The following is a 16522-nucleotide window of genomic DNA, read 5'->3' as shown; positions in this document are numbered from 1 at the left end:
ATTGATCGTGCACTAGCTCGAATGATATAATGCTCAAATTGTCGATGGGCTAGATCTGGGTGCTACATGTCGCTGCATGGCGCGTACCAACCGATAGTTCGACCACTGTTTCCCCAGTTACAGACGTCATGGAAGATCTCTACTCTTAATGTCTTAGTTGGTAGGTCGCGTTTCGGGTTTTATTTTTGTCCCACCTAACCCGGCCTATTTTGGTACTTCTTTGGTACTACTTCCCACCTCCCTCCCAACCGTGAAAAACAAAAAAAAAAACCTCCAGCCGAGGACCCCACCCGCCTCCACACGCCTAATCTCCCGTCGCATCCAACTGACCCAACGAAAATAAACCAGCGAAAGCAAGCCGGCGAAAATTAACCAGTGAAAAAAAATCTCCCCACTCTGCGCCCTCGAGCGAGGTTTCGTGCCCTCGGGCGAGAAACAGTCGCCCGACTCTTTGCCCTCCTTCGCCCGCCGCCTCCCTTCGTCCCTTCGCCGCCGTCGCCCTTCGTCCCTTCGCCGCCGCCCTGGCCAACGAGCCTCCCTCGATCTGTTTCCTAAGATCTCTCAAGACCGCCCCAGCCCCGAGACAGGCAGCCACCAAGATCCGAGATCGGAGATGAGCCGCCTCCGCTGAGGAACGAGAGGAGCCGCCGCCTCCAGGTCGTTGTTGTGCCACACCGCCGCCTCCAGGTCGCCGCCGTCACGCACTGCCTCAGGTCCGTTGACCACTCCTCTCCTCGCCACTCCTCACTGCCAGCCCCGCACAGCTCTGCCTCCACGACGGGGATTCGCTCTATGGCGTCCATGAGAGGTGGCTGCAGCCGCCATGGTGCTGATCCGGTCCTTGCTGCTGGATCCGGCCCTCTCCACTCCTCCTCCCAGTCTGATCCAATGGCGACCGCACGACGTCGACCTCCCGGATGGCGTGAAGTCCCAGCGGCAACCTCAGGCCCCTTGCGGTTGGGGTCGATTTGAGGTGGCTCCGGTGGAAACATGGACCACATCACACTGTTACCGAGGCTCCCGAGGCGACATCCAGTTGCTCCGTGTGCGGGGATTATTTTCACCTCTGTTTACTTTTGCGTTTATTTTGCACGCCAAAAACAGGTGAGCGAATCGGGATTCAGCCGTGCGAGATTTTTTGCGATGATGTTGCTCCATGTTCTTTTTGTGATTCAGGTGTTCGTTTTGCACATGTTCATAGTGGGCAACCTCGAGGTCATCGTCACTTCGAGTGCGGCGAGATCCTCGAGGTCGTCATCATCAGTCATCACAGACAAGGGCACTGGCAGATCCAATGGCGGCGGATTCGTGAGTACCCACCCAAACAAATCTCTCTTCCCCTCGTCATCGACTGATCTTCAGTAGTTAATTTTCTTGCTTAATTCAGTCCCGTTAGTTGATGCTATGCCCTGTTTGATGCTGTTACATTCCAGGAGGCGGAGGCGGCCATTAGGGCGTGCTTGAGTCCGTACCCGATGATTAGTGGCCGGAGGGCAACTGCAACCTCGCATGCCTCGGGTCCAGAGGTCCAAGGCACCACAACCAACTGCCTCTTCAGCCATATGCTGGTAATTAATTAGTTCGATTATTTGATTAACGTAAAATTCACTGAAATATATGAATTATTAGTTTTAGTGAGAATTAACCACGATGCATTTCATAGTTTGATTGTTAGTCGTTGACCATTAGCAAGAATCTGTCAATTAACTTATATGTAATGGCAGGGTGTCCGTGTTGAACGTAGCAGATGGTTGCCCTTCAAGCATCAACAAATTGGAAAATTCAAGCTCTGATTAGATTACAAGCAGGGCAGAAAGGGAATCAACACCATCACTCCAAAACATTGAAGGTGAATAAGTGAACCACTATTTAAGTAAATAGACGAATCATATTTTGTTAGAACTAACCAGTTGCTGCTAATATAATCCTCTCCAGGAAGATCAGTTTCAGACAATATAATCTGCTATTTACTTTCTAATTTCTATGTATTTAAGCATGTTCAAACTCAGTACAATTGTACAAATGGATATATTTTGATTTGGTGACTTGCTAGAGACGATTGTTCTGGACAGAACCTGGACCTTATGATATCTACCTATATATATGTTTCTGGCCGCATGTCTACTTATTCTCTTAAGGCCACAGTAGGACCGATCGACACTAAATATATCTAATAACTGTATCATGGTTTTCGCAAAAAAAACAAATTAAAAAATAACTGTATCATGGGATCACATGCCATTCTTTTTGCTGAAAAATCACCTGGCTTTATTGGAAAGGCTTGAAGCAAAGCGACCTGCTTGACGAGCTCCAAACAGAGGTAAGGCTTGATGCCCCCGCTGGATCAACTATTTTTACAATATTGTTGTGACTTTCTAATGACTGCAGCCCATTTTTTCTTCATTGTTCTTTGGTCTTTTTTGGGAGATTTAACAAGTTTCTGAACCATTATGTAAAAGAATTGGAATCACTGACATATTAAATTCAGCCACAATTGCATGAACGAGTGAGTGCTGAGTAGCGAACCCAATTTTTGCCATTTCAGATATCTAGCAACGTAATAATAAGACCACTAAAACTAATAATGCTACTATCTCTTACAAATTAATTTACCCTTACAACGGATTGAGGCAGTAGATTACCGAGCCTGCATCATGATGGCCCTTCTTTATGTCAGTTGTCTTGGACCAGTTAAAGGTAACCGCATCTTTCTTACAATTTTTTGGACTATTAATATTTTCCCTGTCTGAGCCAACCAAAAGATACTTTCATGCAGCTATTTCTAATTTAATTTAAACCAAGATGACTATCACCAGTCCCTTTTTTAGTTTTCATGCATTTATCAAGGAAGCTACTTTGTTACTTGGAATGATAGAATAGCTACAATGTAGATATGCTGATTTTGTGTTTGAATCAGTCTGTTCTGCTGAATGCCTCTTTTATTTGCCAAGCTCCAATGGCTTACCAAGATGTGGCTTTTTTCATGGAGAGTAGTGTTTGCCCAAAAAACTACCGTGGAACCAATTGTGCCTCAGCCACCAAACTTTCCCAAGTATGGATATACGACCTACAATGTACACAGTATCAAAGCCGCATTAAACAAATTGTTTTGTTGTCAGGTCAGCAACTCTTAAGAATTGTTTTTATTGTATAATTTTCCACTTCTTACAACTTACAATTTACTGAACTTGTGAATGTTGGATTAGTTACCAGCATCACAAGAATATTTGCGCCGAGCGGCGGATCGGTTGACCAGATATGAGAAAATCACATTGCGCCAACTTTTATCATTTTTCATTCTGTGTTCTTATCTCTTCACTGAAACAATGATATATCTTTCCAGAATGCCTGCCGTTGTGACGTTTTGGGGAAAATTAGCAGATGCCCTTGATGCAGACAAAGCTACAACGGTGGTCTGCTCAAGAACCCGTTATAGTTCTATTTGTTGGCATGCCAGTACATGAATTTAATGTATGCTATGTTTTTAAGGCGGTAAGGCGAGGCGAGGCGCTGGGGGGGCGCCTCACTGCCTAAGCGCTAAGGCATAAGGCGAGGCGACGCCTTAGAGACTTGTAAGCAACAGAATTAAGTAGAATTTGGTAGGCATTAGGCAACTAGGCATACAGCCATACACACCTTGCAACTGATGGTTGTAGAGCCCATATGGTTCTGGAGAGGATGGAGAATCTGCAGGAGAGGATGGAGAATCTGCAGGAGAGGAGGAGGAGGAACTGTAGGAGGGGAGGGGGATCTGCCGGGGAGGAGGGGGAAGCTGCCAGAGAGGAGGGGGAGAAGCTCAGATCCAGCCTGGGGGTGGGGGGAAACTGAAAATGGTTACAGGTCTCTCTCTCTCTCCCTCTAGTACCTGTTGGCGCCAAAACAAAGTTTCCCGCCCTTTCCTTCCCTCCCAGTTATCTGTTTCCCGCCTAAACCACCCAGCTCTGTCTAAGGCGTCCTTATTTGCCTAAGGCAGGCAGAGTGGCGCCTAGGCGGACGCCTTGGACGCCTTAAGGACTAAGGCGGACGTCTTAGACACACATGTAAGGCAAGGCCGACGCCTTGCCTCCTGGGGGCGCCCTGACGCCTAGGCGTCGCCTAAGCGACGCCTTAGGGACGCCTTAAAAACTCTTCTTATATCCATCCTGCACAATTTAGATAAGAAATTAAAATTACCTGTTAAATTTTTTGTACAGGAAACTTGGCCTTCAAGTCCTGTCTGGCAACTCGATGGTACATAAATCCAACTATTTCTGAAGCGGCAGCTATTCTAGGAAGGTACACACAGCACAAATGATCCATCTGTGCAACTAATTTTCAATAATCCAGCATCTGTGTTGACAAATTTCACAATATCTCAGATCTACTGCAAGATCCCATCAAATTGAGATAAGCACCGGCTCACAGGGTCATCGCTAGGAAACAAATACAACAATCACATAATTATCAGCCGTTGACCCTGGTGGAATCATGGTATGTTGTCATTGCTATCAAAGCTACACTAATGTCTTTCTCCGAGTAACAATATTTGGTTTCTTGATAAAATAGATTGACCTGATTTGACTTGCAGGACCAGTACTATAAACTGGAAATAAAGAAAACTGAAGTGTCCCCTTCCATGGCGTTGGGGGGCCTTTCTCTGCCAGGCGCGGCGGCTCCTCGGTAGGATGATGCAGCTGGCTCGGCGGAGGCTAGGACACATTACAAGCCCCCTCACCCACCCTGATGAGACGGGCGGCAAGACGAAACTGCTTGCTGATTTTTATCGTTGCATAAATATGCTTATTGTTACAGTGCTTGTCGCAGAGCTGGAGATGGAAAGAACCAATCTTACTTTACTATTATGTGAGAATTAGTCTGCAAATTGATTACTAATCCCTCCATCTCAAAATAAGTGACTCAACTTTGTACTAGCTTTAGTACAAAGTTAGTACAAAATTGAGTCACTTATTTTGAGATGGAGGGAGTATTTTCTATCCTTTGGTGAAATGACCAAGAGCAAGCAAGATGTTGCCAATACTTGCGAGATGATAGTGTAGTTGGCCTTGACTTCCTTTTCTGGTCCTAACCAATTTTAGAGAACAGTGTAATGTTTTTCATTGTTTATTATCCTCGGTGCATACAAAAAATTACTTGAGTCTCAGGTAGCCAGGTTGCATTATCACCATCTTACAAATATTTGTTGTGCAGGTCTGAGCTGTGTGCAAGGAAGCTCAAGACATTGGAGGAAAGCATTGTCGGATATATGGTATCCTGACCCTCTTACTTGGGACTGGGATAAGTTACAATCTTACATGTTCTGAGTTCTGTACTCCCATGTACTTGGGTCCAATAATTTATCTTGACATTATTTTAAATTTTTCTCTAAGATGTGCATATCACTGCTGAATTTTTTGCAATATATAAATTCAGTGTTATTGTGAACACTTGAACAATACATACTGATGTGTAGAATGAGATTGTTGTATACTGAGGACTGAGGTAATCCTTTAGTCAGCTAAATAGTGCATAGTTTACTGATGTAGTTATTAGTAAGCTTCTAATAAATATGATTTGCCAAAAAAATAAATTGCGCATACAAGAGTCAGCTAGGTAAATATGATTTAATAGGTTACTGAAGATTTGCGATGAATAAAAATTGCACGGTCACCTAGGTAAACCGCAGGATGTTTTCCCCACCATGGATGTCTTCTTATGTCAACCTGCTCTTGGTAAGTACAGTATGAACTGCCAAAATTTCAATGGTACATGAGTGGATAAATTTTGCATGATGGTGAATATGTTATCATTGCACTAAAACAAATCTATGCTATGATGTATCTTGATCAATCTACAATACCATTTGGGGTAAACGCTCATGTATATAATCATGTCTCCTTGAAATTATTTGTATGTAAATAGTTTTGTGCTATGGTGTACCTTTGCTGCTCCTGAAAACTCTTAGTGTAAATGGTCATGGAGATAATTATGTCTATTTGAAGTTATTAGAAAGTAATGAAATTCTGTGTTCATGCCATTTCTCTTTTCTTTTCATGAGAAAAAATCACTCAAGGAAGGATCAAATTATATAGCATGGCCAGAGATGAGTAACTCGGAGTCACAACTTCACCACCATTTCCAAACGCAAGTTTGTTGGGAAGTCAAAGTCATGCGCTAGGTTGAGAGGAGAGGAGGCATCTGGTAGAGAAATGTTATCTGAGTGTGGCATCGAGGTCTTGAGAGAATGTTTGTTTAACTACCATAGTTTCAAGTCATTTTCTACTACATAGCAGCACACAATTATCTTATTAGAATTTGTACACGGGTGTTATTACTTGGTAGAAACAAGTGAGAATACCACAATTATTTGGGAGAATTTTTATTACTGAGACCTTTATATTTCTTCTAGACAAAAAGCCAACATCTTTGTTGAGGTTGAAGAAATGGGGAGATAAAGTTGCCATAGCAAAATATGCATCTTTCATTAACTGTAAATAAGAAATTCAATTCTCCGTCATCTCTCTGAGGTAGTGGTAACCTTCTCATTTTCCAATCAGATATATAATACGCCATCATCTCTTGGAGTATGTGAGGACATTTTCATAGTTTTGCTAAAGTCTAGAAAAGATGTCAAGCAATGGTATGGTGAGATGACATACCTTTGAAGAGACGACAATGCTACATGCTGCTTTGTCTTTTTCAAGAGTGGTTGGTTAAGGAGGCATGTGGACTCTCAAGGAAATAAGCGGGAGAGAGAATTGATATTTGTAGCTATATGAATAGATATTACAGGCTTGTGTTTGACATATATTTTCTGAATTACGAGCGCATATGTTTTCGGTTATGCCTTGCCAAGCACGAGCACTTAGCTAGCAGCATTCAACATGCATGCATATTTTTTAATATATGTTTATATGTTGACTTTTGTAGGTCTGAGATAAAACGGATGGCTTCGGATGATGCTTTGAAAATGTCTGTCGACAAAGTCACGGACATACTATGACATACTATGATGGATGGGACTCAAATCTCATCAAGTTTTACACAATGAGAGATGCATAGAAATAATTGTTCTTCCTTGTACATATGTTGCACATAATAATACAAAAGGTTTATTTCTATGTATGTTTATTTTTGCAGAGTATATATCAAAGAGATGGAGAGGGATTATGTCGATGTTCAAAAAGAATCCATAGACAAGGGTCCCGAGGCAATGTCGTTGGAAGGGGCTGAAAATTTTCTGAGCTTTATACAACAATATTGGATATGCAAGCAGAAAAAAAAGGCTAAGGCCCCTTTTGGTTCATAGGGTTGGAATAATAATAGGAATATAAAAATTATAGTAAATGAGATGTCATGTATTTCAAATCATATGAATAGTAATATGAAAAGAGATGTCCTTTCATTCATATCATTGGATTTTCCCATTGAGTCTAGGTTAATATTATTTTCATATGAAATGTGAAGGATAGGAAGATTTTGTCCATAGGAATATGATTCTATTCCTACAAACCAAAGGACTTTAAATATATTTTTTCTATAAAAATCATATCCTATAGAATTCCTATAAAATTTCTCCAAACCAAAGGAGGCTTCAAAGGCCCGTAGCAACACACGGGCATTGTACTAGTTAAAATAAGTGGCGGCGCTATTCGAGGTTTTTTTTTTGACACAGTACAAGCATAAACACTCATACATGCACACATAACGCATAGGTCGTATCTGTCTATGAGCGTCTCCGAGAAACTGAACCGGCACATCGTTTTGAGATCTTTGAAGTTGCCATACACGTCTTCGTAGTTAATGAAAACGTCTTCTCCCACCAAACGCACATCGTCGAAAGGACTAGAATAATTCAGAAAATTCAACCATCAATACCAAGTCTAGAACTTGAACCCTAATGGATTGGTTTCACTACAAAAAATCTAACCATCCGAGCATTGCTCGCTATTCAAGATATTTTCTTTTCAAAATTGATAAAAACAATACATTGGACATCTAGGATTTGGGGGCGAACATCTCCTGTGCCGTTGATTCCAAGTGTGGATCTTAGAGGAAGGGACATTAGCCATACCGGATTTTATTTTGTTTAGTAAAAAGGAACATCGCTGCGAACGCCTCTCTCCCCTCACTCTTTGTCTTCCCTTCCTTGTTCACATATTTCTTCCCCACACGATCACTCCATCGCCGATTCCTTCCTTCTTCCCTTCCGTTTTGCCCGACGACAATAATGACTATTCCTAGCGGTGGCGCAGTAGTGCGCCGCGGATGCAGAGGCTCGCACGCGTCATGCGGCAGGCAGATCTTGGGCCGCGACCATGTCAATGAAGGCGGAGGAGAGGGACTCACGCGCGTGGTGATGTCGTGATTCCAGCGGGTTTGAGTTGCCGAGGAGAGGGAAGGGGGGCGGTGGCGCTGCTCGAGGAGGCTGGACACTGATGGGGGGAGTGGAGCTGTCTCTGACGCAATGCTGCTTGAGGATGCGGGGCACGAAGCGGGAGAGCTGCAGCGGAGCCAGCGACGTGATGCCACCTGCCATGAAAAATAATATAAATTGCTATACATTGACAGAGATGACACAAATTGGAGTGTTTTCTTTAGTGTGTGGTTTGTTTTTAGCAGCTTAGAGATGGCAATTTTTTTAGCGAAAATTATACTTTTCTTTCCTCAACTTTCGACGGAGTCTAGATTTAGTCCAACTTACACCCTCAACTACTAAAACCGGACAGGGCTCATCCCTGGTCTCGGCTTTGAATGGTTTTGGTGCTGACTCACCCCGGTTTTGACTGGTGCTGCTTAAATACTCGTATATATTTCCAACCCATGAATCTTTTGAAATTCATGTACCTTTTTCAAATCTGTGTACTTTTTCGCATTCCCGTAAAAATTTCAAATTCACATACCTTTTTGAAATCCACGTACTATTTTCAAATGGACGTAATTTTCCAAATTCACATACCTTTTCAAGTCCGCATTTTTTTCCCAGATCTGCATACTTTTCAAGTTCGTGTACTTCTTTCAAATCCGTGTACTTTTTTTAAGTTCATGAACTTTTGTAGAAAGTACATGGATTTGAAAAAGCACGTGAACTTGAAAATGGTATGCAGACCTGAAGAAATAAACGGTTTCAAAGAAAGTACGCGAATTTGAGTCAAAACACGGTCAAAACCGGGGAAAGTCAACAACAAAACCGGTTAAAACCATGTCCAGTTTTAGCAGTTTGAGTTGCAAGTTGTCCGGTTTCGGAGTTGAGTGACCAAATCTAGATTCGCCAAAAGCTGAGTGACGAAAAATATACTTTCTCATTTTTTTTGTTACCTTTGTGTCATCATTTCATCAATGAGGTGATCACCATGTACGTGTCAAAAAAATTTCCTCCTTTTTTTGTAATATACATGAATTTTTGGATCTGCTGCATTTTCATAATCTATATAATGGACATGGCAACTTTTGTATTTTCGTAGGTGGTAGTTTTAAATTTTGAAAATCATAGTAATATTGTGTGGTCATGAATTTTGTTTCATCATATATGCATGTTTTTTTTGTTGGGGGGTATCATATATGCATGTTCCGCCATTTAGTTGGCTTAACGTTTGACATGCAAACTTAGTATGTGTTGTCACGAAAATAATATAAATTGCAACAAAAGTCCATCATTATTAGGAAATACCTTATAGATAAATGCTTAGCAGTAGCGGAGAGTATAAACCCCGCGCTACTACTAATTAGTAGTAGTGGCACCCGTGCTACTAATACCAGCTAGCTACAGCATCCTAGTAGTAGCGCGTGCACCTGCACTACTACTAGTACTTTAACCCCCGCTGCTACTAGACTTTTTTCTAGTAGTGCATAAAAGTGATATTATAATAATATGAAACAATTAAGAATTATAAATTTGAGATGTATCAGCCATCTTGCTGCCCCAAACCAAACTCAAAAACTCCAAAAAAAACCTAAAAAAAACATCCATACCACTACACGACTGGCCCGGGTCGGATTTCAAGCTCGCCGCCGTCCCGGGCCACGCACCGATTGCCACTTTTCCGGTGACCTAGCCAGGATGAGTCGTTGTTTAAAATCACCGCACTAGATTACCAACACCGCCATTGAGCACGGCCTGACGAATACCGCTACTGGAGCACACATATCCTTCACCAACCTACGGCAGCCCTCCAACTCCTCCACAAGCAGCCCGCCCCCGTTCAGGACATTCCTGCTGGCGGCGGCTAGAGGGGGTGTAAGCAGTGTGGCGGCTAGGATTTCGGTCGACTGGCTGGTCCTTTGTCGTATTTGCCAAAAAAATTAACATGCTAAAATCCATGTAAGTACAACTGTAGAATTATTGGTAGCAAAACTCCATTTTAATCGCTAGCATCACGACGGTGACTGGTGAAGGAGGGATCGAACTACCGGTTGGTACGCGATGCAGCGAGATGTTGAACCCAGATCTAGCCCATCGACAATTATAAGGCATTATGCATCAAACTGGTGCACGACCGATCCATGCATAGATCACACTGGCTTTGTTCTTTCCTTTTCTTTTCCTATGAACAAATTATGAGGCGTCGGTTTGCACGATTACAGGGCATGGCAGAAGGGTCGCGCGCTCCCCGACGATCTATCTAGTATGATCATCCTTCTGTGTGGACTTTGAGAACTAGGTTGTAGCCTAGTGGTAAGGGAGCGCAGTGGCGTCTGCAGCAACCAGGGTTCGAGCCACGTCGGGGACGAATTTCTGGTTTCTCATAAGGGATGCTTCTCCTATATCAATAACCATGGGTGCTAGTGCCATGAGTTTCATCCTTCTGTGTGGACTTTTGAGCTGAGTGGTATATGAAGTACGTACGTACTTTTGTCATTGCGTACACCAATGTCCAGCAAATTCGCCGTGACCGACAGGCCCTCTTGAAACGGTCGAGATGCCGTGCTGTGGAGTAAACAAACATGTCGCCAGCGAAGAATGTACACTGGAGACATCAAATTCAGACTGAATGTGCTAATTTAACCTCAGCTGGGAAAGAAAAGCCTATCTGTCCACGCTGCCTTGCAAGCATTTGAGCTGCTAATAACCCACTCGTCCCGGACTCCCAGCAAGATCTGCACATGCCTACATCAACATTCACGACTAGATTATTTATCAACCCGGCCCTGGTTTCCTTGAAGTCAGCGCTCCGGAGCTCGATCGGATGCATGCTGAGTTGTGCTCGCATGTTCCCTGCGTGTCCAGGAACATGCTCTGCCCGATTAAGAAACGCAGACAGGACCAATCCCCTGCCGATTCTCCTTCAGTCCCCCGCGTATAAATGGACGTGCAGAGGAGCAGCGTCTCCACACACCTCAACCACACGACACACACACATTTGTCTCCTGCCACCCACACACGCTCGGCTCTACTGGGTCGATCGAGCTGAAAGATGGGCAGGGTTGCGATCTGGATCTCGTGCGTGCTGCTCCTGGTGGCGGCATGCCAGGGCAAGGGGGCGCCGGGGCACAGGGTGAGGGTCGGGTACTACAACCGGAAGTGCCCCGCGGCGGAGATCATCGTCAGGTCCGTCGTCGGCAAGGCCGTCTCCCGGAACCCCGGCCTCGGCGCCGGCATCATCCGCATGGCCTTCCACGACTGCTTCGTCCAGGTACGTGGAACTGTTTTCTATATATGCATGTAAAGCGCCGTACGAGCACGTGGTTAACATTAGCTTTGTGCAGGGCTGTGACGCGTCGGTGCTGCTGGACCCGACGCCGGCGAACCCGCGGCCGGAGAAGCTCGGCCCGCCCAACTTTCCCAGCCTGCGCGGCTTCGAGGTCATCGACTCGGCCAAGGCGGTCCTCGAGAGGGTCTGCCCTGGAGTCGTCTCCTGCGCCGACGTCATCGCCTTCGCCGCACGCGACTCCGCCTACTTCCTCAGCGGCAGCAGGATCGACTACAAGATGCCGGCGGGGCGGTTCGACGGGAGCGTGTCGCTCGAGAGCGAGTCGCTCCAGTTCCTCCCCCCGCCCGTCTTCAACCTCACTCAGCTCGTCGACAGCTTCAAGGCCAAGAACATGAACGAGGACGACCTCGTGGTGCTCTCCGGCGCGCACACCATCGGCGTCTCGCACTGCTCCTCCTTCACCGACCGCCTGCCCCCGAACCCCTCCGACATGAACCCCGGCCTCACCAGGCTGCTGCAGAGCAAGTGCCCCGTCAGCCCTAACTTCACCAACGACCCCACGGTGGTGCAGGACATCGTCACCCCCAACCGGATGGACAACAAGTACTACACCAACCTGCTCAAGCGCAACGTGCTCTTCACCTCCGACGCGGCGTTGCTCACGTCGGGGAAGACGGTGACGAAGGTTATGGAGAACGCGTTCATCCCCGGGAGCTGGGAGAAGAAGTTTGCCAAGGCGATGGTCAAGATGGCTGCCATCGAGCTCAAGACCGCTGCCAACGGGGAGATCAGGAGGAACTGCAGGGTCGTCAACAATTAGGGCTGCTCGCTATTTGTACTATTTAATATTGGAACGTGCGTGTATGTTGTTCTGTTGCTGCATTTTGTTAGTTTACTTGAAAGCCTTTTTCTTTCGTTTCTTTTGCTGCATTCAGCTGATCAGGTTGTAATTCGATTAACAGTGTTTTATTCACGATAGGTGATAGATGCCTGAATAAAATTTTCATTTCCGGCTTATTATCCAGTCATCTACTGTCTTTGCGAAAGCATTTATGTGGGCGACTTGCACCGAAGGTTTTAGGTCCACCATTGCATTACATCTCCAGTTCATCGTTCAGAATGTTTAGAAAGAGCCAATACAAATTTGATTTCATACATTTAGAGGACAAATTTATAATACAAATTTGGTTGTGAAATACTCCCTCTGTACACTAATATAATATGTTTTTCCAGTTCCACGTTGTTTTTGCAGTTTCTCATATGTGCAGTTCAAGTGGAACTGCAAAAATGTCTTATACTTTATATTAGTATACAGAGGTAGCACCAAATATAATGAGCAATGCTTTCATAAGCTTTGTATCTTTCTTTCAAGTACTCTATTTTTGTACTCTATTTATGGTCCGGTTGATTGCTTTGTATACAAAGCGGGGGGAAACCCTTTTTCGGTATGGGTCCAAGTTTGAGTAATTGATGAAGTCATGTACCTAGGGTAGGGTCATGAACATGTACAAGGTACCCTCCCCAAGGACATCTTTTAGAAGAAGCCGTCTTCCAGTCGACCTAGAGGAACTCCATTCGACGGACTAGAAGACACTCGACCAACCTGAAGACACTCGACCATGAAGACTCACTCGACCACCAGGAGTTCAAGATCTACTCTGTATCCAAACGGTCTGTAATTAAGTAGTCTTTATGGTCATGATGACACTTTATGCAAGGCGTTACCAGTAGCGCCTGACCTTAATGTACTTTAACCCTCCGCTACGTGGGCTGGCTGGGGTCTTGGCGTCCTCTATATAAGCCACCCCTCCACTGGTAGAAGGGTTCGCACCCCTGTAACTCTCACACACATAATCCAGTCGATCGCCTCCGGGCTCCGAGACGTAGGGCTGTTACTTCTTCCGAGAAGGGCCTGAACTCGTAAAACACTTGTGTGCACAACTGCTCCATAGCTAGGATCTTGCCTCTCTATACCTGCCCCCTATTCTACTGTCAGACTTAGAACCACGACAGTTGGCGCCCACCGTGGGGCAGGTGTCTTAGCGACTTATTGGAAAAGTTGCAATCTTTTCAATTCCCATCATCATGGTTTCAGGTGGAGTTTTGGTTGAGGGCCGCGAGATCCGTCTCGGCGCGCTCACATTTGTCGCCGACGACTCTGCCTGGCTGCAGGAGGCTCCGCTCGACGTGGATGCGCTCCCAGTCCACGGAGCTACGCACTTTCGAGCATGCGTCCGCGGCGTCCTTCTGCGGCAACCGTCGACTCAGTATCGGCCGGTTTTCGTGTCATCCTCCCTCCCAGCTTCCCGCCTGCGTAAGTGCTCCAATCGGTCGAGGCTTTAGCGGTGGGTGAGGCACGCAATGGCTCGCCAGTCGACCACTGCCCAAGTTGCGGCAATCAAGCCCGAAGAATCTCTCTACGGCCTATTCGACCTGTCGACTGGCTCCGCAGAGACTGCATCCGAATGCGACATCAGTGATCCGGCGGCGGAGGTCCTGATGGTCAATGGGCCGCACGTTCCCCCTGGCTTTCCCGGCACCGAGGGAGGCAACGGCGGAGGCGATCCGTCGCACGACCATGAGGAGTACCGCCCCGAGCCCCTCGACTCGCAGCAGAGGGAAGAGCTTCGCCGCCGGAACATGGACGCGCTTCATACTCCGATCGTTGGAGAAACCCCCGAGGCTCGCGCCTTAGAGGACGTGCGCTTGGCCAACCTGGCTGAGCGCACTCGATTGGAGAACCTTCAGTGGGCACTCGACGAGCGCGCGTGGCAACGGATTCCAGACTCCAGTCGACGCCAACTCTTTAAACCTCCGACTCAGGTATACCGCACTCCGATCCAGAATTTGACAGCTGCAACCCATATAGCAGAGTCGATTCAGCCTTCCCAATCAGAGGCTGGCAGAGGCTTGATGCAGATCAGGGATTTGCTCTGGGCAGCAGGAGATCAGAATTCGGCTGTGTCGCAGTCGCGAAACAGGATTCGTAGCAGATCCGTGGCGGCGAATACGGTCTAGTCGGCTCATAGCCCTAAATCATCCCCGAGGCGTGAAGGGCATGGAGACCGGCACGATCAGTACAGGAACTATGAGCAGTATGATCACCGATTCGATCGCAACGATCGACGTCGAGTGCCCACTCCTCACCCGAGGGGTGGACCATATATGCCTCGACAGCAGGATGACAGACGCCAGCACAGTGGCGGGCGAAGAATTCCGGTCGACCCCAGGGAACCAGGCTTTGATGCGAGATCCATCATCGTTTAAGGTCTGGTCGACCGGAACAGAGCCCACAGAGAGGGTAATGACAGAGATGTACCCACCAGCAGCTGAGTGCACGTCTCCGGACCAGAGTGTTTCAGCAGAGCCATCAGAGCCGTGGTGATTCCTCCCAACTTCAGGTTGGCGACTGGAGTCAGCAAGTTCAACGGTGAGTCCAAGCCTGATACTTGGCTCGAGGACTACCGAGTGGCTGTTCAGATCGGCGGCGGAAATGATGAGGTGGCCATGAAGCATCTGTCTCTCATGTTGGAAGGGTCAGCCAGGGCATGGCTGAATCAGTTGACACCCAGCAACATGTACACGTGGGAGGACCTCTCCCGAGTGTTTGTCAGGATGTTCGAAGGAACGTGCAAGCGGCAGGTGGACTGACAGAGCTGCAATCTTGTGTACAGAAGTCGAATGAGACTCTGAGGGATTACATACAAAGATGGATCACACTGCATCACACAGTAGAAAATGTATCTGATCACCAGGCAGTTTGCGCCTTCAAGGAAGGCGTAAAGTACAGAGAGCTAAGCCTGAAATTCGGTCGAACCGGAGACATGTCTCTGAGTCGAATGATGGAAATAGCCACCAAATATGCCAATGGTGAGGAAGAGGATCGGCTCCGGAGCGGCAAGCATAAGTCAGTCGCCCAGGGCACCGAAGGCGGAAATTCCAGTCGGAAGCAAAAGCGTAAAGCCGAGCGAGCCGCTCCTGGAGAAGCCTTGGCCCTAAACCAAGGAAAGTTCAAAGGGAAACCCAAGGGACCTTGGAATCCCAAGAAAGTAAAGGATAAAGAAGGAAATGACATGATGGATTTACCATGTCACATCCACACCAAGAAAGATGAAGAGGGTAATTTCATCTACCCGAAGCATACCACTCGACAGTGTCGACTCCTGATACAGCAGTTCCAAGGGAAGCAGCCGAAGGACAAGGAAAAAGAGTCGGACAAGGTTGAGGACAAGGAGGATAGTGACGAGGAATATCCGCAAGTCAATTCCACCTTGATGATTTTTGCCGATGTTGAGAGCAAAAACCGACTGAAAGTTATAAACCGAGAGGTGAATATGGCTGCTCCGTCAACACCCAATTACCTGAAGTGGTCTCAGACTGTCATTACGTTCGACCAATCTGATCACCCCACGCACATAGCCACCCCTGGGAGGCAAGCGTTGGTGGTTGACCCAGTCGTCGAGGGCACTCGACTGACCAAAGTGTTGATGGATGGCGGCAGCAGTTTGAATATACTGTACGCTGAGACGCTGAAAGGGATGGGCATTCCGATGTCCAGACTGAGCACAAGCAACATGAGTTTCTATGGAGTCATCCCTGGCAAGAAGGCCGCATCACTCGGTCAGATTGCTCTTGACGTAGTTTTTGGTGATTCAAAGAATTTCCGCAAAGAGAAGCTGGCATTTGAGGTTGTGGATTTCCAGAGTGCCTATCATGCAATTTTGGGCAGGCCAGCTTATGCACGTTTTATGGCTCGACCATGTTACGTGTACCTCAAACTAAAGATGCCTGGCCCTAAAGGCGTGATCACTGTCACTGGTAACCGCAAGAAGGCAGAAGAGTGCTTCTGGAAAGGCTCAAAGATCGCCGATGCTCAGATGGTGGCAGAAGAGTGG

General features: G+C 46.5%; 1 protein-coding gene and 1 long non-coding RNA gene across 11 annotated transcripts; both read left to right on the top strand.

Annotated features, from left to right (window-relative positions):
• The first annotated feature begins 386 nt into the window (after window positions 1-386).
• Window positions 387-7385, top strand: LOC119362801. 10 transcript variants are annotated; one of them, XR_005173637.1, is made up of 7 exons: window positions 387-713; window positions 1177-1308; window positions 1434-1568; window positions 1725-3471; window positions 4194-4275; window positions 4359-4470; window positions 4568-7385. It is a non-coding gene; the product is annotated as an uncharacterized LOC119362801 (long non-coding RNA). The 10 variants fall into 10 exon arrangements; XR_005173636.1 differs by having other exon boundaries at window positions 387-1104; window positions 1202-1308; XR_005173634.1 differs by having other exon boundaries at window positions 387-1104.
• Window positions 7386-11325: 3940 nt separating this feature from the next.
• On the top strand, window positions 11326-12644 carry LOC119362800 (peroxidase 2-like). Its single transcript, XM_037628065.1, has 2 exons — window positions 11326-11609; window positions 11683-12644. The coding sequence occupies exons 1-2, from the start codon at window positions 11391-11393 to the stop codon at window positions 12445-12447; spliced, it is 984 nt and encodes a 327-aa protein (XP_037483962.1). The 5' UTR covers window positions 11326-11390; the 3' UTR covers window positions 12448-12644.
• The last annotated feature ends 3878 nt before the right edge of the window (window positions 12645-16522 follow it).

This window comes from Triticum dicoccoides, chromosome 2B (genome assembly GCF_002162155.2).
Source record: "Triticum dicoccoides isolate Atlit2015 ecotype Zavitan chromosome 2B, WEW_v2.0, whole genome shotgun sequence".
Classification (NCBI taxonomy): domain Eukaryota; kingdom Viridiplantae; phylum Streptophyta; class Magnoliopsida; order Poales; family Poaceae; genus Triticum; species Triticum dicoccoides.
This window is presented reverse-complemented; position numbering and strand designations above follow the sequence as displayed.

Coding starts and splice junctions, on each gene's coding strand:
- LOC119362800 (XM_037628065.1), top strand. CDS start 11,391: ATGGGCAGGGTTGCGATCTGGATCTCGTGCGTGCTGCTCCTGGTGGCG. Junction 11,610..11,682: donor TCCACGACTGCTTCGTCCAG/GTACGTGGAACT, acceptor AGCTTTGTGCAG/GGCTGTGACGCGTCGGTGCT.